At 39.4% G+C, this 24,328-nt stretch overlaps 1 protein-coding gene across 1 annotated transcript in view; it reads left to right on the top strand.

The window, feature by feature from the left end:
• Positions 1 to 24,328, top strand: part of TNNI3K (TNNI3 interacting kinase) — a 326,898-nt gene that overhangs the window by 252,417 nt on the left and 50,153 nt on the right. Inside the window, exons 22-23 of the mRNA XM_055585475.1 lie at positions 9,660 to 9,719; positions 14,198 to 14,367. Of these exons, the coding sequence (XP_055441450.1) occupies positions 9,660 to 9,719; positions 14,198 to 14,367 (230 nt within the window). The remainder of the gene's footprint in view (positions 1 to 9,659; positions 9,720 to 14,197; positions 14,368 to 24,328) is intronic.

The following is a 24,328-nucleotide window of genomic DNA, read 5'->3' as shown; positions in this document are numbered from 1 at the left end:
ATATAGCTACAATTTGTAATAACTTTATTTGTAAATTTATTTATTTTAATTGAAAGCTAATTACTTTACAATATTGTAGTGGTTTTTGCCATACATTGACATGAATCAGCCACAGGTGTACCTGTATCCCCCATCCCGAATGCCCCATCCACCTCCCTCCTCATCCCATCCCTCTGCTTGTTCCAGTGCATCGGCTTTGAGTGCCCTGTTTCATGCATCAAACTTGGACTGGTCACCTATTTCACATCTGGTAATATACATGTTTCAATGCTATTCTCTCAAATCATCCTACCCTCACCTTCTCCCACAGAGTCCAAAAGTCTTTTCTTTATATCTCTGTCTCTTCTGCTGTCTTGCATATAGGGTCATCAATACCATCTATCTAAATTCCATATATATGCATTAATATATTGATTTGGTGTTTTTCTTTCTGACTTACCTCACTCTGTATAATAGGCTCCAGTTTCATCCACCTCATTAGAACTTATTCAAATGCATTCTTTTTAATAGCTGAGTAATATTCCATCATGTGTATGCATTGTGTAATAACTTTAAATGGAGTACAATCTTGGGCTTCCCAGGTGGATCTAGTGGTAAAGAACCTGCCTTCCAATTCAAGAGACATAAGAAACATGGGTTAGATCCCTGGGTTGGGAAGATCCCCTGGAGAAGGAAATGGCAACTCACTCCAATACTCTTGCCTGAGGATCCCCATGAACAGAGGAACCTGGTGGGCTATAGACCATGGGGTCACAAAGAGTTGGACATGACTGAAGTGGCTGAGCACAAGTAGTTGCTTTACAATTCTGTACATAAAGTGAATCATCTATATGTATACATATATCCCTTCCATCTTGGCACTCCCTCCCATTCCCATCCCACCCACCTGGGTCATCACAGAGCACTCAGCTGACCTCCCTGTGCTATACAGCAAGTTCTCCCTACTATCTCTTTTACATGTTAGTGTGTATCTATCAATGCTACTCTCATCCCACCCTTCCTTTCCCCCACTGTGCCCACCTGTCTGTTCTCTACATCTGCATTTTTATCACTATTTTGTACACTTAAAAGTAATATAATATTGTAAATAAACTGTGCTTCAATAAATACATATTCAGTTCAGTTCAGTTCAGGTAGCTCTAGTGGTAAAGAATCTGTCTACCAATGTAGGAGATGCAAGAGATGCAGGTTCAGTCCCTGGGTCAGGAAGATGCCCTGGAGAAGGAAATGGCAACCCACTCCAGTATTGCTAGGAAGGGATGTAAACAACAGACAAAAGTATGCAATATGTATTAATATGTATTAATTCATCTAATGGTTTAAGTTCTATGGAATAAAGGACAATAATGGTAGACAAGAAAAAAAAGTAACATTTGAACAAAGACCTGGAAAAGGTGATAGCTCTGGTCTGTCCAGGTGGAAAGAATGAAAAAGGCAAAATCCCTGAAGGCATGGTATGCTCTTTTCTCAGAAGGTCAACGCGATCTGGTGTACAAGAGAATGCAGAGGCCAGGAAGTAGCAGGGACAGGTTGTGCATGGCCTAGAGAGGAAAGCAAGGACTTTGTTTTTTTTATACGATATAAAATGAGAGTAACTGGAGGCTTTTTGAGTGGCATTACTTCATTTCTAGTATAGTTTTACATTGCCTTAAGTAGTATGGCTATTTCAACATTATTAATTCTTCCTCTCCATGAGCATAGAACATCTTTCCATTTATTTCTGTCTTCCATTTCTTTCTTCAGTATCGTATAGTTTTCCGTGTACAGGTCTTTCACTTCCTTGGTTAAGTACACTCCTAGGTATTTCATTCTTTTTGATGTAATTATAAAGGAGATAATTTTCTTTATTTCTCTTTCTGATAGCTTGTTAATAGCATAAAAACAAAACAAGATTTTGTATATTGATTTTTATATCCTGCAACTTTACTGCATTTGTTTATTAGTTCTAAGAGTTTTTGCTGGCGTCTTTAGGGTTTTCTACATCAAGTCATCCACATATAGTGAGTTGTACTTACTTTCTCCTTTCCAAGTAGGATGCCTTTTACTTCTTTTTCTTGACTAATGGATATGACTAGAACTTCCGATACTATATTGATGAGAGTGGGCATCCTTGTCTTATTCCTAATCTTAAAAGGAAAATCTTTCAATATTTCACTATTGAGTATGATGGTAGCTTTGGATTGGCTACCATGTTGAGAACACACATTTTTTAATAGGCAGAGATTAGAAGCAGCAAAACCAGCTAGAATGAAATTATAATAAAACTAGCAAAAGATGATGGTAAGGATAAGAGGTAGTCAGATTCTGTATAATTCTTTTTATTATCATGATGCAATTTAATGTAACAAATTTAAGGTCAACCAGATAATCACGATGGTGTGATCACTGACCTAGAGCCAGACATCCTGGAATGTGAAGTCAAGTGGGCCTTAGAAAGCATTACTACGAACAAAGCTAGTGGAGGTGATGGAATTCCAGTTGAGCTATTCCAAATCCTGAAAGATGATGCTGTGAAAGTGCTGCACTCAATATGCCAGCAAATTTGGAATACTCAGCAGTGGCCACAGGACTGGAAAAGGTCAGTTTTCATTCCAATCCCAAAGAAAGGCAATGCCAAAGAATGCTCAAACTACTGCACAGTTGCACTCATCTCACACGCTAGTAAAGTAATGCTCAAAATTCTCCAAGCCAGGCTTCAGCAATATGTGAACCGTGAACTTCCAGATGTTCAAGCTGGTTTTAGAAAAGGCAGAGGAACCAGAGATCAAATTGCCAACATCCACTGGATCATGGAAAAAGCAAAAGAGTTCCAGAAAAGCATCTATCTCTGCTTTATTGACTATGCCAAAGCCTTTGACTGTGTGGATCACAATAAACTGTGGAAAATTCTGAAAGAGATGGGAATACCAGACCACCTGACCTGCCTCTTGAGAAACCTATATGCAGGTCAGGAAGCAACAGTTAGAACTGGACATGGAACAACAGACTGGTTCCAAATAGGAAAAGGAGTACGTCAAGGCTGTATATTGTCACCCTGCTTATTTCACTTATATGCAGAGTACATCATGAGAAACGCTGGGCTGGAAGAAACACAAGCTGGAATCAAGATTGCCGGGAGAAGTATCAATGACCTCAGATATACAGATGACACCACCCTTATGGCAGAAAGTGAAGAGGAACTCAAAAGCCTCTTGATGAAAGCTCTGGTCTGTCCTTAGGAACCAGAGATCAAATTGTCAACATCCGCTGGATCATGGAAAAAGCAAGAGAGATCCAGAAAAACATCTATTTCTGCTTTATTAACTATTCCAAAGCCTTTGACTGTGTGGATCACAATAAACTGTGGGAAATTCTGAAAGAGATGGGAATACCAGACCACCTGAGCTGCCTCCTGGGAAATCTGTATTGATCAAGAAGCAACAGTTAGAATTGGACATGAAACAACAGACTGGTTCCAAATAGGGAAAGGAGTATGTCAAGGATGTATATTGTCACCCTGCTTATTTAACTTATATGCAAAGTACATCATGAGAAATGCTGGGCTGGATGAAGCACAAGCTGGAACCAAGATTTCCAGGAGAAATATCAATAACCTCAGATATGCAGATGACACCACCCTTATGGCAGAAAGCAAAGACCTAAAGAGCCTCTTGATGAAAGTGAAAGTGGAGAGTGAAAAAGTTGGCTTAAAGCTCGACATTTAGAAAACTAAGATCATGGCATCCGGTCCCATCACCTCATGGCAAATAGATGGGGAAACAGTGGAAACAGTGAAAGACTTTATTTTGGGGGCTCAAAAATCACTGCAAATGGTGACTGCCACCATGAAATTAAAAGATGCTTGTTCCTTGGAAGAAAAGCTATGACCAACCTAGACAGCAAGTTAAAAAGCAGAGATATTACTTTGCCAACAAAGGTCCATCTAGTCAAAGCTATGGTTTTTCCAGTAGTCATGTATGGATGTGAGAGTTGGACTGTAAAGAAAGCTGAGCCCCGAAGAATTGAAGCTTTTGAATTGTGGTGTTGGAGAAGACTCTTGAGAGTCCCTTGGACTGCAAGGAGATCCAACCAGTCCATCCTAAAGGAAATCAGTCTTGAATGTTCATTGGAAGGACTGATGCTGAAGTGAAATCTCCAATAATTTGGCTACCTGATGTGAAGAACTGACTCGTTGGAAAAGACCATGATGCTGGGAAAGATTGAAGGCAGGAGGAGAATGGGACAACAGAGGATGAGATGGTTGGATGGCATCACCAACTCTAAGGACATGAATATGAGTAAGCTCCAGGTGTTGGTTATGGACAGGGAAATCTGGAGTGCTGCAGTCCATGGGGGTCACAAACAGTCAGACACGACTGAGCAACTGAATTGACTAAACTAAAGTGAAAGTGAAAAATTATTTTGTGAAGTCCTTGGATACTTTCAAAAAAGATGTATCTTGTAAGTTGGACTTGAAGAGGGCAAAGGGTTTCCACAGGCAGAGAATGAGTTAGATAATTCTAGACTGAAAAAATAGTAAGAACAATGTTCTGCACTGAGCAGAAGATCCAAGTTCCCCTCTTTTAGCCTCCCTGGACTGCTTAGAGTCTGCCCTATGCATATGTGTTTCAGAGGTCAGCCAGAGAATTAGGCAAAGTCTATATACAAATGGGCTTCCCAGGTAGCCATAGTGGTAAAGAACACACCTGCCAGTGCAGGAGACATAAGAGGCAGGGTTTCAATCCCTGGGTAGGAAAGATCCCCTGGAGGAGGTCATAGCAACACACTCCAGTATTCTTGCCTGGAGAATCTCATGGACAAATGGAGCCTGGCATGCTACAGCCCATGGTGTCGCAAAGAGTTGGACACGACTGAAGAGACTTAGCATGCATGCATACAAATCCAAATAATGGGGCTCCCTCTCCCAGACCCTTTTCTTCCAGGATTTCCCCCCCCATTTTTAGTGCTAACATTTAATAAAGAAGATTTTAGGTTGCCCCCTCAAGATTCCTGCCCCCTGGTATACATGCCAGGAATAACTCCCTTCATTTGAGTGTGAGCAGAATCTATGCATATGATGAACAATTAAGCACATAATTATGTTTTCTAATATGGCAAAACAAAGATTATCCTGTGTAGGTGTGACCTACTCAAATGACCCCTTTAAAAGCAAAGAATTTTTCTTCAGTTGGTTACAGGGGGCGAAGTTTAGAGACACATGTCCTTGCTGGCCAGAAAGAAAGCAAATGGATATGTTGTAAACTGCTTAGAGGGGCTGTGTGGCAGGGAGCTGTGGGCATCCTTTGGAAGCTGACAGTCACCGCTGAACAACAGTTGGCAAGAAAATAAGGACCTGAGTCATACATCCACAAGGAAATGAGTTCTTCCTGTACCAGCAAGCTGGGAAAAGACTCAGATGATATTTGCGGAGTGCACTGATGCCATAATTTTAATCTGTTGAGGCCCCGAGCAAAGGACCCAGTTAACCTGTACTAAACTCTGACCCACAGAAACTGTGAGCTAATAAATTGGCATTATTTTAAACCATGGCATTTTTTATGATTTTTTAGGCAACTTTATGTGTGCTCAGTTGTTTCCAACTCTTTGCAGCCCCATGGACTGTAACCTGCCAGGCTCCTCTGACAATGGGATTTTTCAGGCAAGAATACTGGAGGGGTTTGCCATTTCCTACTCCAGGGGATCTTCCCAACCCAGGGATCAAACTTTCATCTCCTGTGTCTCCTGCATTGGCAGGCAGATTCTTTTGACCACTGAGCCACCTGTGAAGTGATGCAAAAAACAGAAGGAAGAATCATCCTAAGAGCAATGTCCTTGAGTAGATGAGCAGGGATAAGATCTAGCACACAGTGAAGGAACTGCCCTTAGATAGAATCAGGCCAAGTTCATCTATAGAAAAGGAAGTGAAGGCAGAGTATGTGAGTTTAGACATAGGTAGGTGGTTGAAATAGTAGTAGGAGCTATCAGTCAGTTCAGTTCAGTTCAGTCGCTCAGTCGTGTCCGACTCTGCGACCCCATGAATCGCAGCACGCCAGGCCTCCCTGTCTATCACCAACTCCCGGAGTTCACCCAGACTCACATCCATCGAGTCAGTGATGCCATCCAGCCATCTCATCCTCTGTCGTCCCCTCCTCCTCCTGCCCCCAATCCCTCCCAACATCAGAGTCTTTTCCAATGAGTCAACTCTTTGCATGAGGTGGCCAGAGTACTGGAGTTGCAGCTTTACCATCATTCTTTCCGAAGAAATCCCAGGGCTGATCTCCTTCAGAATGGACTGGTTGGATCTCCTTGCAGTCCAAGGGACTCTCAACAGTCTTCTCCAACACCATAGTTCAAAAGCATCAATTTTTCAGTGCTCAGCCTTCTTCACAGTCCAACTCTCACATCCATACATGACCACAGGAAAAACCATAGCCTTGACTAGAAGGACTTTTGTTGGCAAAGTAATGTCTCTGCTTTTGAATATGCTATCTAGGTTGGTCATAACTTTCCTTCCAAGGAGTAAGTGTCTTTTAATTTCATGGCTACAGTCACCATCTGTAGTGATTTTGGAGCCCAGAAAAATAAAGTCTGATACTGTTTCCATTGTTTCCCCATCTATTTCCCATGAAGTGATGGGACCAGATGCCATGATCTTCGTTTTCTGAATGTTGAGCTTTAAGCCAACTTTTTCACTCTCCACTTTCACTTTCATCAAGAGGCTTTTGAGTTCCTCTTCACTTTCTGCCATAAGGGTGGTATCATCTGCATATCTGAGGTCATTGATATTTCTCCCGGCAATCTTGATTTCAGCTTGTGCTTCTTCCAGCCCAGCATTTCTCATGATGTACTCTGCATATAAGTGAAATAAGCAGGGTGACAATATACAGCCTTGACAAACTCCTTTTCCTACTTGGAACCAGTCTGTTGTTCCATGTCCAGTTCTAACTGTTGCTTCCTGACCTGCATACAAATTTCTCAAGAGGCAGATCAGGTGGTGTGGTATTCCCATCTCTTAAAGAATTTTCCACAGTTATTGTGATCCACACAGTCAAAGGCTTTGGCATAGTCAATAAAGCAGAGATAGATGTTTTTCTGGAACTCTCTTGCTTTTTCCATGATCCAGCGGATGTTGGCAATTTGATCTCTGGTTCCTCTGCCTTTTCTAAAACCAGCTTGAACATCAGGAAGTTCACGATTCACATATTGCTGAAGCCTGGCTTGGAGAATTTTGAGCATTACTTTACTAGCATGTAAGATGAGTGCAATTGTGTGGTAGTTTGAGCATTCTTTGGCATTGCCTTTCTTTGGGATTGGAAACTGACGTTTTCCAGTCCTGTGGCCACTGCTGAGTTTTCCAAATTTGCTGGCATATTGAGTGGAGCACTTTCACAGCATCATCTTTCAGGATTTGAAATAGCTCAACTGGAATTCCATCACCTCCACTAGCTTTGTTCGTAGTAATGCTTTCTAAGGCCCACTTGACTTCACATTCCAGGATGTCTGGCTCTAGGTCAGTGATCACACCATTGTGATTATCTGGGTCGTGAAGATCTTTTTTGTACAGTTCTTCTGTGTATTCTTGCCATCTCTTCTTAATATCTTCTGCTTCTGTGAGGTCCATGCAATTTCTGTCCTTTATCGAGCCCATCTTTGCATGAAATGTTCCCTTGGTATCTCTAATTTTCTTGAAGAGATCTCCAGTCTTTCCCATTCTGTTGTTTTCCTCTATTTCTTTGCATTGATCACTGAAGGTTTGAGGAAAGAGGAGAAGGTGCAAAATAGCCACATAGAGTGTTAAACAGAATGAGCGAGGCTCTCTGAGCAGTACTAAGAGTCCACTTCAGATTAGAGGGTCATAATTTTGAAATAAGACCTGTCAGGATGATTTAATCAAGACTAGGATTTTTCCAATTGTGTACAATTACACAATAGGGCAAGGAAGTTGAGGCTGTGTGGAAGGGAGTGATTGTCAATGAAATCCAAGCTAAATCAGGGAGGAGATGCGGTGACCCTGTGACAGTGAAAAGATGGTAACAGGAACAGAAAGTAGGGGAGGCATATTAGATGATAGATAGAAGATAGAGTAATATTGGCAAGAATAAGGGTTTTAAGGCTGAGTAATAAACACACACACACAGACACTATATATATATATATATATATATATATATACATACATACACACACACACACACACACATGGGTATTGGTTTATTGCACTGTTTTCTTCTGCTTTAGGGTATATTTGAAAATCATCACAATAAAAAGCAGGGTTTTCTTAAGTGGTGAGATGATTTATGTGGTCAAAGTTTGTTGGAGTCAGGGTTCTGGAAGAAGTGAGCTAGATAGGAAGGAGGCAGAGCCCTGAGTGTGATCTGGTGGAAAGTGTGAGGTGGAATAGCTCGGAGAAGTTGCAAGCATCACTAGTAATTGAGTCTAGGGTATGAGTGACCAGCAAGCTAATTAACTAAGGGAAGGTAGAGGATAAGATCATCGAAGAAGAGGAGACAAAGGAACCCTGAAGTCAGGGGTCACCTTTGTGATTATCTGCTTGGATAATAAAAATCCTGAGAGTCATGCTAGAGAACATAACAGCGAGCCACATGCAAAATCTTTGACCAAAGGAGAGTGGCTCTGTGGAAAAGCTTGATAAACTGGTACCTTTTCAAGGAGAAACCATTCAGAATTTGCAAAGTCAGTGGGAAAGACACAGACCCCTGCTTACCCCACCATCACCCGCACACTCCTGGAGGTACAGGAACATGTAAGAGAAAACAGCTTCCTCTTGGAGAGCTCCGGGGAGGCAGTGTCCTCAGGAGAGGGCTAGATATTAAGGGAGAAATTGTTCTACTAAGAATCTAAATTAGTTGGTTACAGCACCTGAATGTTAAATTGGGCTATCCACCTCCTGGCAGTGAAAGTTTCATAAAGGGAGAAATGATAGGTTATGTAGTCCTTAGGACCTGACAAAAGGAGGCATATAATTTCTTCAAAAGAGACCGATATTTTCTAAAATCCCAAGAATTTTTCCCCCAGATCTATACTCGCTTATATATCCCTAGCAACTAGAACAAAGCTTACAATATAATCAGAATACAAGAACTGTTTATTTAACCAAACTCATCTGACAGGAAGATTCATAGTAGACAATACCTTTAATGACACTTTTTGAAGATAAAAAGCTTATCTTAACCTCTAAAGTAGGGCATAGTCGTGGGGTTGCTATTGATCATAGTTTTGAATCTGAGATGCTATTTTCAAAAGTGAACCTAATTATAAAATTAGCTGTAGCAGTACTTTCCTTACAGACACATTGTATAGTGTATTATAAGGCACAGAGATAGTTAATAGTTTTTAGTATTCACTTTTATTCTTTCATTTTGAAGAGGAAAACCTGCCATTTAAAAGCATGCAAAGCTAATTAAAGCTTTTCCACTATTTCATTATCTGAATGTAGTTGCAAATGCTGACTTAAAACTCTTATCAGAGGGAGACTCAACATTCCTCCCTGAACAGCAAATGAACATTCAATTAACACTTCAATACAAGTGTATTTTAAATAAAAATATACTTGATGGTTAATCTCATTCTTTATACATGCAAATACTAAATTTTAAAATCCAAAGAGAGCTGCCTCTCTTTTATTCTTTGGGGGAAAAAAGTCTTTTCTTTATTTACAGGGAAGACCTGAATTTTCTGAAGTTGTTACCAAGTTAGAAGAGTGTCTCTGCAACATCGAGGTAAGAAATTTACCTTCTGAAATATGTCCATTAATAAGGCTTGGATACACAGAATTCTTGGGGGATGGATGTTGCTGGTACTTATGGAAAGGATATAAATGTGAGTGTCCATAACTCCATTCATATTTTTACCCTGTCACTTAAGTTCTAATAACTGCATCTATAGGGACAAAGGCAAATTCAGAGTGAATTTGGGCTCTTCCAAGAAATGATCAGGCAAGCAAATGCATAATTTAAAAAATTGATAAGTAAAAATTTTAAAATATAACAAATGTTAGAAGATGATTTAAATCAATTTTTTCTATATAAAAATTCTTACATACAATGAAATGTAAGCTAAAACATTAAGCCATTGTCCATTTATGTTCAGTAAGAACAGAAAAAAATTGTTACTAAAATTAGCACGTTAAGTTAATCGGGAGGCATTGCTTGTGTACCACACATATGTTGCATAAAAAGATATGTGTTGGTAATGAGGCTAATGGAATTTTCTTTCCTTAATATTAAGGAGCTGTTTGCTTTAATTTTCTCTATAATTGCCTTAATCTTCTATACACCTGTTCAGGAGACAGCATTTGAAAATAGGCAAGGGAACTGGAACATGAGCACTAATTCAAAAATAATAATATATTCCCCAATGCAGGTAAGTGCTACAAGAGAGGAAGATGGACATTACACATACAGGCTCATGTATAAATAAGTGTATGAAGTGTAGGGGCAAAAATGGAGAAAGACAGCATCAACCTGAGATTGCACAACTAAATCCCAGAGTGAAACCATCCAACAAAAGTTTTCTTTTTTAAAAATTTTAGCCAAGAGTGATCTGAATGCAATCTTTTGTAGAAGTGCCCCAGGTCTGCAACTACAGCCTACAGGGAGTGTCTCTATTTCATGACTCTTTACTGGAATTTATAAAGAGGAAGTTTTTCCTATGGAATGAAACTTTGGTCTTAGACATAAAGCTTCCTTTCCCTTCTCTTCAATCCTGAAACATACAAACTAGAGAGAAGTAAAGGCATATTTGGTAGGGCTACAGTAGCCCCTACAAACAAGAGCATCTACCAGAGGCCTGGGATGTTGAGAAGCACTTTTAAGGCTTCAGTTTCAAGTATCCTCTCACTTTGAATCTTTGTGTTTGAAAGAGCAAGGTTGTGCCAAGCATGGGATATATCCAGTTAGATTAGAGAGTGATTTCCAGAAACAGAGATAATGGTAGGATGTACTAAACTGACCAAGCCTCTTAGCACAGTCTCCCCTAGTAGAGAAGATGAGTAACTACAGGCTATATGCAAAGAGAAGTTGCTGGAGTGGGTTGCACTAAATAATGGACTAGGATCATCTTTAAGGGATTTAACTTGTGGAGTTCCATAAGGCTCCATTCTCTCTACTCTTCGACTTTTGGTCAGTGGTTTAGATCTTGGTCAAGAAGTCTCTCTGCTCATCACAGTTGCAGATATAATAAAGTTGAGACAGAACAAATATTTGAAAGCAGGATTCTAGAGTATTTTGAAAGATAAAGTAGTAGGATATATCTAATAAGAATAAGTTTAACAGGAATAAATATATCATCATGCACTAGAGTCAAGGAAACAACAGTAGAAAAATCAAACAATGGAGATAATGGTTTTGGAGCACCATGCTTAGTGGATAATAAAACTTGGGGGAGTTAGAATATGAAATATCTGTCTTACATCAGAATAAAGAATGTGATCGTTCCTCTCTCTTCTGAGATGGCCAAACAAAATAGTACCCAACATATATCCTTACAATGGAGGAGGAAATGGCAACCCACTCCAGTATTCTTGCTGGGACAATGCCATGGACAGAGGAGCCTGGCCTGCTACAGTTCATGGTGTCACAAAGAGTTGGACATAGCTGAGTGACTGAGCACATATTCTTATAAAGGGATTATTAAAACTGGAACACAAATTTTAAGGAATAGAAATCAAAATGGTGAACGGATCGACAACCAATTAGAGGAATCAAGGATGCTTATCCTGGAGAAGGCACAATTAGGATAAGTCAACAGCTGTTTATAAACATCTAAAGAACTATATCATATAGGAAAGGGATTGGCCTAGTTCTCTGTGGGCCAACAGATGGAAATGAAGTCCAGTATTAGATGTGGTTAATTATGAGGAAGAAACTTTACAATGGTCAAAGCCATCCTAAGATAAATGAATGGATCTGGATGTAGTAGGTACCCCTTCAGACTGCATAAGGATGAAAAGGATGAGATTGAATCATTGGAAAGTCTGAAGGTTTATTTCAACATTGCATGATTCTTTACTGAGAAATGTCTTGTCTACTTGAAGAGCCTAAAATTTACATATATTATTTTTTAAATAAAAATCTACTGTCTCATGAAATTATTATATCAAAGAATTAATGTTCTTTTCTGATAGCGCTGTTGGTAAAGAATCTGCCTGCAGTGCAGGAGACCAGGGTTCAATCCCTAGATCAGGAACATCCCCTAGAGAAGGAAATGGCAACCCACTCCAGTATTCTTGCCTGGAAAATCTCATGGATCGAGGAGCCTGGTGGGCTACAGTCCAGGGGGGTCACAAGAATTAGACATGACTTAGCAACTAAACCACAACCACAGAGTGCATAAACATCAAGTTTATTAAAAAAAATTCAAGAAAACTATTATCTTATTTTTTGTTTTCTCTTTCTCATTTTCTTCCCTCACACTCTTCTATTTTCTAACTGTACTTCAGTTCAGTTCAGTTCAGTCGCTCAGTAGTGTCTGACTCTTTGCGACTCCATGAATCGCAGCATGCCAGGCCTCCCTGTCCATCACCAACTCCTGGAGTTCACACCAACTCATGTGCATCAAGTCAGTGATGCCATCCAGCCATCTCATTCTCTGTCATCCCCTTCTCCTCCTGCCCCCAATCCCTCCCAGCATCTGGGTCTTTCCCAATGAGTCAACTCTTCGCATGAGGTGGCCAAAGTATTGAAGTTTCAGCCTCAGCATCAGTCCTTCCAATGAACACCCAGGACTTATCTCCTTTAAAATGGACTGGTTGGATCTCCTTGCAGTCCAAGGGACTCTCAAGAGTCTTCTCCAACACCACAATTCAAAAGCATCAGTTCTTCAGTGCTCAGCCTTCTTCACAGTCCAACTCTCACATCCATACATGACCACTGGAAAAACCATAGCCTTGACTAGATGGACCTTTGTTTGCAAAGTAATACCTCTGCTTTTTAATGTGCTATCTAGGTCGTTCATAACTTTTCTTCCAAGGAGTAAGTGTCTTCTAATTTCATGGCTGCAATCACCATCTGCAGTGATTTTGGAGCCCCCAAAAATAAAGACTGACACTGTTTCCACTTTTTCCCCATCTATTTCCCATGAAGTGATGGGACCAATGCCATGATCTTAGTTTTCTGAATGTTGAACTTTAGGCCAACTTTTTCACTCTCCTCTTTCACTTTCATCAAGAGGCTTTTTAGTTCCTTTTCACTTTCTGCCAATAAGAGTGGTGTCATCTGCATATCTGAGGTTATTGATATTTCTCCCAGCAACCCTGATTCCAGCTTGTGCTTCTTCCAGCCCAAGGTCTCTCATGATGTACTCTGCATATAAGTGAAATAAGCAGGGTGACAATATACAGCCTTGATGTACTCCTTTTCCTATTTGGAACCAGTCTGTTGTTCCATTCCCATTCTAACTGTTGCTTCCTGACCTGCATACAAATTTCTCAAGAGGCAGGTCAGGTGGTCTGGTATTCCCATCTCTTTCAGAATTTTCCACAGTTTGTTGTGATCCACACAGTCAAAGGCTTTGGCATAGTCAATAAAGCAAAAATAGATATTTTTCTGAAACTCTCTTGCTTTTACCATGATCCAGCAGATGCTGGCAATTTGATCTCCGGTTCCTCTGCCTTTTCTAAAACCACCTTGAATATCTGAAAGTTCACGATTCACTTAGCTATGTGTAATTATTTTTAAAAACTCTCTACATTAACTCTATTTAGTCCTCATCCTTGCTGGAAATTAAAGCATCCTTCATTTTATGAAATGGATGTATCCTTGGAAAAGTGTATAAATTCAGTTCATGTAAAGGGAATCATTTCATGTAAAAAGGGAATAATCATAAGTTCCAATTTTAAGGAACTCTGCCATGAATCTTATCACTATAGTGAAAATGTAGAGAATCTTTTAACCATTGAATAATGATCTATCTATCTGTTTTATGAATCTGACTTGAGCCTACTGTGTTTTGAGAAAGAAAAGCATAAGTTTTATGGGTCAGTTCTCAGCATATAACTGGGTCAAAAAAAGTAAATTAAGCTAGCCAAGTGTTGCCATCAGAAGCTGAAAGGAAAGGCCTGAAGCAAGCTGAGCTGAATAGAAATTAAAATATGAGAAATCCTAGAATATAAAGCTAAAATAAATATACATTTTATAATACTATGCTTTTAAGCCTGTTGGATTTATTAAATGATTGAAATGGCCCCTCCTTCATTCAGCTGATGTCTCCTGCTTCAAGTAACAGCAGCGGGTCTCTCTCACCTTCATCTTCTTCTGATTGTCTGGTGAACCGCGGAGGGCCTGGCCGGAGCCATGTGGCAGCTCTACGAAGTCGTTTTGAACTGGAATATGCTCTAAATGCAAGGTCCTATGCTGCCTGGTCACAAAGGTACGTGGTAATCGAAGCAACAGTTACACAGTCAAGTCAGATTCCAGGGTCTTCCCAACATAGTCACCTGACTTGATTAATATCTTCAAGGGATTTACAACCCCTGTGACAGACTTCAAAAAGGGAGTTTTGAGCCTGTTTTCTTCTAATATTTTGACCAAAATGTAGAAATTTTGTTGTCTATTAGTTTACGTTCTCTAAGCTTTAATTCATTGCCGAAGCAAGAATTGTCTAGCTACAGCAGCAAAAGGAATTTGTTGAAAGTATTCTAAGAGTTTCTTATGGAATTCAAGGAAGAATTTCTGTGTGGGAATCAGGAAATAGCTCTGAAAATCTGAGCACCAAAATTTCAGTGTTCTGAGAATTACCATATGAGCCAGCAATTCCACCCTTAGATATATTCCCAAAGGAATTGAAAACAAATACTCAAATACCTGTACTCAAATGCTTATAGCAGCACTATTCGCAATAGCCAAAAGGTGGGGAGAGAAAAGAGAAAACTAACACAAATATCCCTCAACAGAAGAATAGATTTAAAAAAGTGGTATCCATACACTAGAACATTACTCAGTCTTAACAAGAATGATGTAGGGATGCATACTGCCGCATGGAGGAACTCTGAAGACATGCTAAATAAAGGAAAGGGACAAAGATCCTATATTGTATGACTGTATTTATACGAATATCCAGAGTAAAGTGTATTTAAGAGGCTATTGCAAAATACCATAGATTGAATGTTTTAAACAGCAGAAATTTATTTTCTTACCATGGAGGCTAGAAATCTAAGACAAGGGTACCAGCATGGTTGGGTTCCAATGGGACTTACAGTGGGCCATTTTCCTAGTTTACAGATGGTCGCCTTCTCACCTCACCCTCACATGGCAGAGAGAGCTCTGGAGTCTTTTTATCTTTTTATAAGGGCACCAATTCTGTCAGATCAAGGCTTCATTCTTTTGACTTCATTTCACCCTATTCACCTCTGTAAAGGCCCTATTTCAAATACAGTCACATGAGGCGTTAGGGCTCCAACATATGAAATTGGAGGGAGGGAGACACAATTCAGTCAAGAGCAATAGGTAAATCCATAAAAATGAAAAGACTGGTGGTTGCCAGGATCTGGGTAGAGAAGGGGAAAATCAGGAAACACTGCTTCTTGGATACAGGGTTCTATCTGGGGACGATCAAAATATTTTGGAATTAGATAGAGGTGGTGGTTGCAAAATATTGTGAATGTACTAAATGCCCCTGACTTGTTCACTTTAAAATGGTTAATTTTATGTTATGTGAACTTCACCTCAATGAAAGAAAAAAGCCACAAATAAGTATAAGCAAAAGGGCAAGTCAGAAAAAGAGGAAAGATGAGTTCAGCCTTCTTCCACAACAAACTGCCATTTACATGCCCCAGTTCCCACTAGACGGTCTCCTGTATCCTCTGGCATTCCCTGGGCAAGTCACAGGGCTGAGTCCGACATTGATAGGGAGAGAAAATATACTCACCCTCTAGTGGGAGGTCCTACAAAGTCATATGGCAAAGGGCATAAACACAAAAAGCAGAATGATAAGTACAGTTAGTCATGAGAGAAAATATGATTGGTCCCTTTGGATCATATGACCACCTCTAGTCTAAATAAATGTGGTTGAAATGGAGATGGGGGTCATATTTCATTCAGTAAGCATAGTTGACAATGACCTGATTGGGATAGGGACCAATAAAAGCAGTTACAGTGAGCTGGATAGAAACCTTTCAAAGTGTATACTGCAACCTATGGAGAATCAGAAAAGGCTAGCTTAAAATCTCTGTCCGTCTACACGCACCCAAGAGTACTTGCACATAAGCTATTACACACGTGCACTTACACACACATATGCACATCCACACATTCTGTCAAAATTTTTATCCTGAAGGTGGGGAAAGATTATCTAGTTTTAGCAAGGGTCTTGTACCCTCTACAAATTGTTACTATTGCCTTTTTAGCCATAGTTATTACATTCCTGGTTTGACAAAAGGGTTGCAGCTACAGCTCTGAAGAGGTGGGAACCTTAATCATTTAGACTTTAATCTATGGAATGTCATGAAATTAAGTATCAGGAGGTCTGATTGATAACAAGGCAAACTAGACACAATTCTTTATTGGATTCCAGTCTCACATCATTTCATAAGGAGCTCATAGGCCAATATTAGATTAGGTTGAGTCCCAGCATCACCTGCTCTCCTTTTTCTTTACTTGTGGTTTTAAAATTAATTCTCTCAAGAGCCATATTTTTGTATTTCTAAAGCATACTCACCTGAGATTTCTCCAGTGAGGCAGAGGTTAAAACAATGAGCTCTTGGGTCAGACAGATCGGAGGTTCAGTCTTGGTTTTGCCTCTTAACAGCTCAGATAAGTGACCTTGGGCAAATTACCTAAGTCTTACACCTAATAGTGAGTGGCAGTTTAGTCATGAAGTCCTGTCTGACTCTTTGTGACCCCTTGGACTGTAGCCCACAAGCTTCTCTGTCTATGGGATTCTCCAGGCAAGAATACTGGAGTGAGTTGCACTTCCTTCTCCAGAGGATCTTCCCAACCCAGGGATCAAACCCCATCTCTTGCTTGACAGACAGATTCTTTACCACAGAGCAACCTGGGAAGCCCCTTATGTGTAATACACAGATAATAATACTATCTGTTAGGATTGTGATTGGGAGAGGCAGTATTGTCAAAAGAGAAAGTGATTGGTTGAAAAATGCTAACAGACCCAAACAAAAGATGCAAGTTCCCATAATGTAGGTAAGTCACAACTTACAACACATAGACGGCTGTGTGGAAGGGAGGCACAGCAGCACTCCCAACTGGGTTAGGGTTAGGGTTAGGGTGAGCTGGGTGAGCAGCACTCCCAACTGGGTGAGCTGGGGGTGGAGGGAACACAGCTTCTCTGGCCTAGGAGAACCCAGAAGGTACCAGAAGGTACACCACTACTCCTAAAACTGCCCAAACAGAGTGGGCACAAATCATCAGGTGATCTGAGATGCTCCCTTTGATAGTCTCATAAGGGTTTTTATATCTCCCTGGCCCTTCAAGACAGTTATGGAACCCTGATAAAGTGTTTGTCTGTCTGTTTGGTACAAATTTCTTAACAGCCTAGTACACTCTGAATATTTGTTGTGAGGGTGTGGTTGAAGGTCAGTTTGTAGTCATACCACTCCTCTAGAAAGCTCAGTCTTTGGACTGCTTGAAATCACCTCCAGAAATAAAATACTTAGCTGAGTTGTAAGATGTACCAAGATAGGAATCATGTCTGTTAAATTCATATCTGTGTCCCTAGTAGCTAGCAATATGTTTGGAATGAAGTCAGTATGTAATAAATATTTGTTCCACGGATAAATAGTTGAATAAACTGGCTCAATAATTTTTAATTATTATTATTTTGGAGCATAATCAGTGGATAAGCTTTAATTATTTTCTGTATTCTTTCTGTTTAAACAGCTATAACTATGCACTTCTACGGCATGCTAAGCACTATTTTAGACACTTTGATAGTCATTTAAGTAAACCTTAGAAAGGAAGTATTTCAATTTTATAGATAAGGAAACTGAGGCTGAGAAAGGGTAAGTAATTTTACTAAGTTTAAGGAAGCAGAATTGGAAATCTCACCCAGGATGCTCCTATGCTTTCTGATTTTCTCTGGCACAGGAGGTGTCACTTTTCAGAAGTTTGATGTATTTTGCCAATACTTGTATTTGTTGAACTTCTTCCAGTGCCTCCTGGAAGCTGGTCAGGGAAAGAATTCAACTACTCTTCCCAAGCCTGTCTTTTCAGCATGTGTATATGAAAGACAGAGCACATGAAACCAGAGATCAGTAGGTTCTTAAAGTCCAAGAGCCCAAGGATCCAGCAGAGCCATGAATTTAACAGCCTGGAATTCTGTGGCTCTTTGGCTGCACATTAGAATCACCTGGGGGAACTCTGACAAATGCCAGCGCCCGGGACCAATTAAACCAAAATCCATGGCGATGTCACCCAGACATGGGAAGCTTTTAAAGTTTCCCAGTTGAGTCCAATATACATCCAAGCATGAGAAACACTCTGGAAGAGAATGCTACAATCTAACCTGCCAGTCACTCTGATGCAGCTGATAGGATAAACAAAAGAGGAACCTGAGAGCCAAGGTGAAACAGCAGCTGCTACCAAAGGAGACTATTCTGAACGCTGAGTGCCTGTGTGCATGCATAGTTGCTTCAGTTGTGTCCGACTCTTTGTGATCCTATGGACTGTAGCCCGCCAGGCTCCTCTGTCCCTGGGAGGTTCTCCAGGCAAGAACACTTGAGTGGGTTGCCATGCCCTCCTCCAGGGGATCTTTCCCACCCAGGGATCGAACGTGCGTTTCCTGCAGCTCTTGCAAAACAGGTGAGGATTCTTCACCGCTGAGCCACCAGTAAAGCCTGAATGCCTGTGTGGTCTCTCCCAAAAGTCCTTGCAAGGTTCTAGCAACCTCTGATCTAAGAGACAGCCTAACTAATTAATTACAATCACACAAGGTATGATTTTTAGCCCAGCATGATTTTTTTCTTAAGTAGCAATAAGGTTTGACCCGTATGCTGACTAATGTACATTCCCAATTTTGGGTTCCAGAGCCCTCAACATTTTATTTAAAATGGTGCATTTTTTTTTTTTTTCAATTTTGGGGTTATAAAGTTTACAGTCTGTAGTTTTGTAATTCTTGATTAGGTGGGGGTTTTGGTTTTTGTTTGTTTCCACATTTGTTTTTAATTATTATCTTCCATTATAAAATAAGTATCAAGGTGGGAAACTATGTCAGATATTTTCTCCACGGGTAATAGGCATTCATTAATTCCCAAAGAAACCCCAAACTGATGAAATCTGAGTTTAAGGAAGGCACTCCTGAAGTTCTGCCTTTTTAAAAATATTTTGTGTCTCTAGATATATTTGGAAATCTAAGCATGTGGCACTTGCTCCTCCCACAGGGTATGAAATCTCCCATCTTGTACATGGATTGCATCATGTAAATTTAGAAATGACAAAGTGATACACAACCTTTCAGATGTGAAAACCAATTAGTGTTTGTGTGGGGCTGGGCTCTGAGAATAGAATGCTATGACCTAGTTAGCTGTCCAGGAGAAGAAAAGCAGAGATACAGAGACTGGAATTGTGAAACGGATTCATTTGGAATTAATTTTTCACATTATAAAAGGGTCCATCAGAGGATTCCTTTAAATAGACAGCTTGCCTAGTGCACTTAGAATGCAATTCAATTTACAGAAGTTGAATATAAGGTATAAATTTTTAATTTACACATAGTTTTTCCAGAATGCAGCAATTGTATAAGATGATAGCACCATGAAACCTCGGAGGAATGAAAAAAAGAAGTAGTGAAGGGCTCATGTCCACTCACCGCTGTGGAGCAAGATGTTTATCCAGTAACAGCCATGGTTTGTGTCTCCTCCTCACTACTGAAGGGCAAATATGCCCCTTTTTAGTCTACCACTGCTCCTACATGCTTTTTTGTACTGAAAATTTCCCTCAAGCTCCTTAAATGTTCATTTTCTTTCAATCCCTTCTTCATCCCCAATTTCTCTCTCCTGCCAGCTCACCACAATCATTTCAACCCATGGCTCCAACTCTTTCTCTTTCTAAACTCTCTCTCTCTTCCTCTCTCTTTCTCTTTCTCTCTCTTACACACACACACACACACACACACACACACACGAAACGTTAGTCCCCAGTCCCTTTGTCCAAACTTGGGCTTCCTTTGTCATGCATGTCTCTAATTTCTCTCACTCCCGTTCCAGCTTCTCCATGCCCTAATCTACTCAACCTTCTACTGCCAGCACAATCCTCCTTCTGTAGACCTCCAGCTTTATCACTACCCTACTTTAAAATCACCACCAATTCCACATGGCCTCTAAAATTAAGTGAAGTCATGTCATCATGAATCCAGAGTCCAAAATGACCAGTGAGACACATTTCCAATTCTACCTCTCCCTGAACATCAGATGTTCCAGTGGTTCTAGACAATGATCCCATCACTTCTCAAAAAATAGTCTAGAGTTTTGGGAACTATAGGAAATATTTTTTTGTGTTTTGGTATTTTTTATATTTCCCAGTGACTAGGGAGGTACTACTGATGTTTAGTGGGCAGGGCAAGTGTTGAATTTCCTACAGTGCTTTAGAAAGCCCCCCAAAATAAAGAATTATCCTGCACAAAATAACAATATCCTGGTGACACACATTACAGACAGCTAGAAGTTCTACTGTTTCCCACGCACACCCTATGTTAAACTGTCAACTGATTCCCATATCCTAGTCTTTAACCTTGACAGCTCCCCCTCCACCAAGTCTATAAGAATATGAATCAGCCATCAGTAGTATCTCAGTCAGCTTGATCACTATGTCATGTAAGAGGCTTTACTGAACCTAACTCCTTCCCACTCATGCCTTATAAATGGCCACGGCAGTTTGTGCCACTCAGTTCAGTTCAGTCGCTCAGTCATGTCCGACTCTTTGTGACCCCATGAACCACAGCACGCCAGGCCTCCCTGTCCATCACCAACTCCCAGAGTGCACTCAGACTTATGTCCATCGAGTCAGTGATGCCATCCAGCCATCTCATCCTCTGTTGTCCCCTTCTCCTTCTGCCCCCAATCCCTCCCAGCATCAGAGTCTTTTCCAATGACTCAACTCTTCCCATGAGGTGGCCAAAGTACTGGAGTTTCAGCTTTAGCATCATTCCTTCCAAAGAAATCCCAGGGTTGATCTCCTTCAGAATGGTCTGGTTGGATCTCCTTGCAGTCCAAGGGACTCTCAAGAGTCTTCTCCAACCCCACAGTTCAAAAGCATCAATTCTTTGGCGCTCAGCCTTCTTCACAGTCCAACTCTCACATCCATACATGACCACAGGACAAACCATAGCCTTGACTAGACAATGCATTTCTATATTGTCTTGTACTATGATTGTTGTTCCGCAGTTGCTCAGTCCTGTCTAACTCTTTATGACCCCATGGACTTCTGCATGCCAGCTTCCCTGACCTTCACTGTCTCCCAGAGTTTGCTCAAACTCATGTCCATTGAGTTGGTGATGCCATCCAACCATCTCATCCTCTGTTGTCCCCTTCTCCTCTTCTCCCCTTCTCCCAGCTCTTCACATCAGGTGGCCAAAGTACTGGAGCTTCAGCATCAATCCTTCCAGTAAATATTCAGGGTTGGTTTCCTTTAAGATTGACTGGTTTCATCTCCTTGCTGTCCAAGGGACTCTCGAGAGTCTTCTCCAGCACCACAGTTTGAAAGAATGTATTATGATTATTTTTAATTTCCCGTTAGCTCATAATTACTTAAAGGCAGGATTTTTTTTTTCTGGTGCCTACAGTATCTCATTTATAATTGAACTATATATGATGAATGTTAAATATTTTTAACTATAATAAATTAGAGGAATCATTAATTGGGTTATGAACACCATGCTTTGTGTTTCTCAAATTTGAGTACAACTGCAACACTCAGAGGTTTTGACCCTTATTTTCTTATCAAATTCAAATTTGTTTTTGTCCAAAAGTTACAAACCACCAGTTAATTCAAGCTTCTTTCCATCCCACCCCCTCAATATTAGGGCAATAAATGTCTGCCTATTTCTTTTTAATAAACCAAAGAAGAACTGGGTGCTGGAAATGAGTGAAGAGAGAAGGGATTAACACTTTTATTCCCATTGTGTTTAAAAAGGGGAGATTTCTTTAAGTTGAGGTAGTTGGGAAAGGTTTCACTGAAGAGAGAGATGATGGAAATATAGTTCAGGTAAAAACAAAACAGGATGAACAAATGTGAAATGATGACCATGAACTTTCTTTTCCTCTTTTCTAAAAAGAATAACCATCTCTTTCCTAATGACCTGTAATAATAGTTTTTTCACATAACAAGGGTCTATATTTAGATAGGTCTGTTTTCAGTTTGTCTGTTCTTTTCCATGGGGACATTTGTTTATCCCTGTGTCAGTTATATACAATTTTAATTACAATAGCATTATTAAATACTTGATATCTGATAAGGTACATCCCATCCTGACTATTTTTGATTATTCTTGACTTTTTCTCTTCCATATAAATTTTATAATCAGCTTGCATTTTTCTCAAAATCATAAGGTTTTGATTATAAGTATTTTAAATCTATAGATCAATTTGGGAAGATAGTACATCTTTATGATATTGAGTCTCTGTTGCCCTGAACGTAATGTTTTTGCATTTATTTAGATATTCCTTAATATCTTTTAGTTAGGTTTTATAATCTTCAGTGTGAGGTTCTTATACCTTTTGCCATATTAATTCATTGTTTTTGCTGAAATAATTTGAATTCATTGCTACCATATTACTTTATTCTCTCTAGGTTTTTTCCTCACTCTATCCTTTTCTTGTTTTCTTTTGGATTATTTGAATAGACACACTGGTTTTCTATTCCTTAGGGGGTATCCTAGAAACTTGAGTATATTAAACTTAATAAATTTTATGTTAATTTATTTTTCATACTCTCAAAAAAAAGAGAGATCTTAGAGAATTTTAGTCTCATTCATTCCCTCCTGAATTACATATTTCTGTCCATTATTTTATTTTCATCATGGTTTTTCTGATTCTGCAGTCTAAATATTATTTTGGTTTTTACATAGCTATGATTTATTTAGATTTGCCTATATATACTCTTTCACTATTCATTATGCTTACATCTTACACCATCTTCCTAGATAATTTTCCTTTTTCTCAAACACATCTTTTAAAATTCTTTTAACATGACTCTGTTATTAATAGAAGTAAACATCTGAAAACACCTTTGTTTTCCCTGTCTCCTGAAAGATATTTTAGCAGATACAGGATTTAAGGTGTTTAATTAATTTTCCCCTGCACCTTTAAGATGCGTTTCCACACCTTTGTTGTTGCTGCTGCTAAAATATCATGTGTGAACTTAATCATCATTTTTTTTATTTTTAATCTGGACTTTCTAATTGCTGTTAGAATTTTGTCTTTGGTATTGTACAGTTTAACTATGTTGTATATAGGTATGGATTTTTTTTTAATTTATCTTGCTTTGAACTTATTAGGTGTCTAGAATATGAAGATTGATATATTGTATAAATTCTGAATAACTCTTATTCACCACCTCTTATATGTCTTTACCCCATCTCCTTATTCTCTCTTTATGGAATTCTAATTAGATGTATTTTAGATCTTTTCACTCTGTTTTCCACATTCCTCACTCTTTTTTTAAATATATTTTCCACCCTTTATTTTCTCTGTGCTGCTTTCTGGTAACTTCTTCAAATCTATCTAGTACCCTTGGTAGCTGGATCTAGCATGCTGCTCTCTTCATTGCAATTCTGATTCAATTCATTTCTAATATATACTTCAATCCTAGAAATGGTATGCTTTTTTCAATTTGACTAGACTCTTTTGAAAATCCGTTTCTTCCACACACTTATATTTTTTCACACACACTTATTTTATATTCTATCATATATCTGAATAACTTCTGTCTCTATATATGAAGTTTTTAGATATAAGTATGTAGCTTATTGTTTCTGATAATTTTTGCTCTTTATTTTGTCATGTAAACATGATGAGAGCATGAACTTCTCTCCTTTTTGATGCTGTGTCTCCAGTACTTAGAACAAGGTCTGATAGGTGCTAAATACCTACTTGTGGAATTAATGAATGATCATGACAGATCTCACAATATTATTCCACTTCATCTTTAAAATTATCTTAATAAAGTTGGCCTCCTGGTTTCCATTTTCCAGATAAAACAAACTGAGACTCCAATGATTTAGGTAATTTGAATGAAACTGTATAGTGAGAAAATGGTAATTAATAGTTGAACCTGGGTCTGTCTGTAGTGTAATGTAGTGTTTCCATTACATCATGCTGTCTCTGAGGCTCTGCTTGGCCAACATATTTGAACTATCTTTAAGAAGCAGAAACTTCTAACCT

The sequence above is a fragment of the Bubalus kerabau genome, chromosome 6 (assembly GCF_029407905.1).
Source record: "Bubalus kerabau isolate K-KA32 ecotype Philippines breed swamp buffalo chromosome 6, PCC_UOA_SB_1v2, whole genome shotgun sequence".
NCBI classification, from domain to species: Eukaryota; Metazoa; Chordata; class Mammalia; order Artiodactyla; family Bovidae; genus Bubalus; species Bubalus kerabau.
The sequence above is the reverse complement of the archived record's forward strand: the minus strand, read 5'-3'. Positions and strand labels throughout refer to the sequence as shown.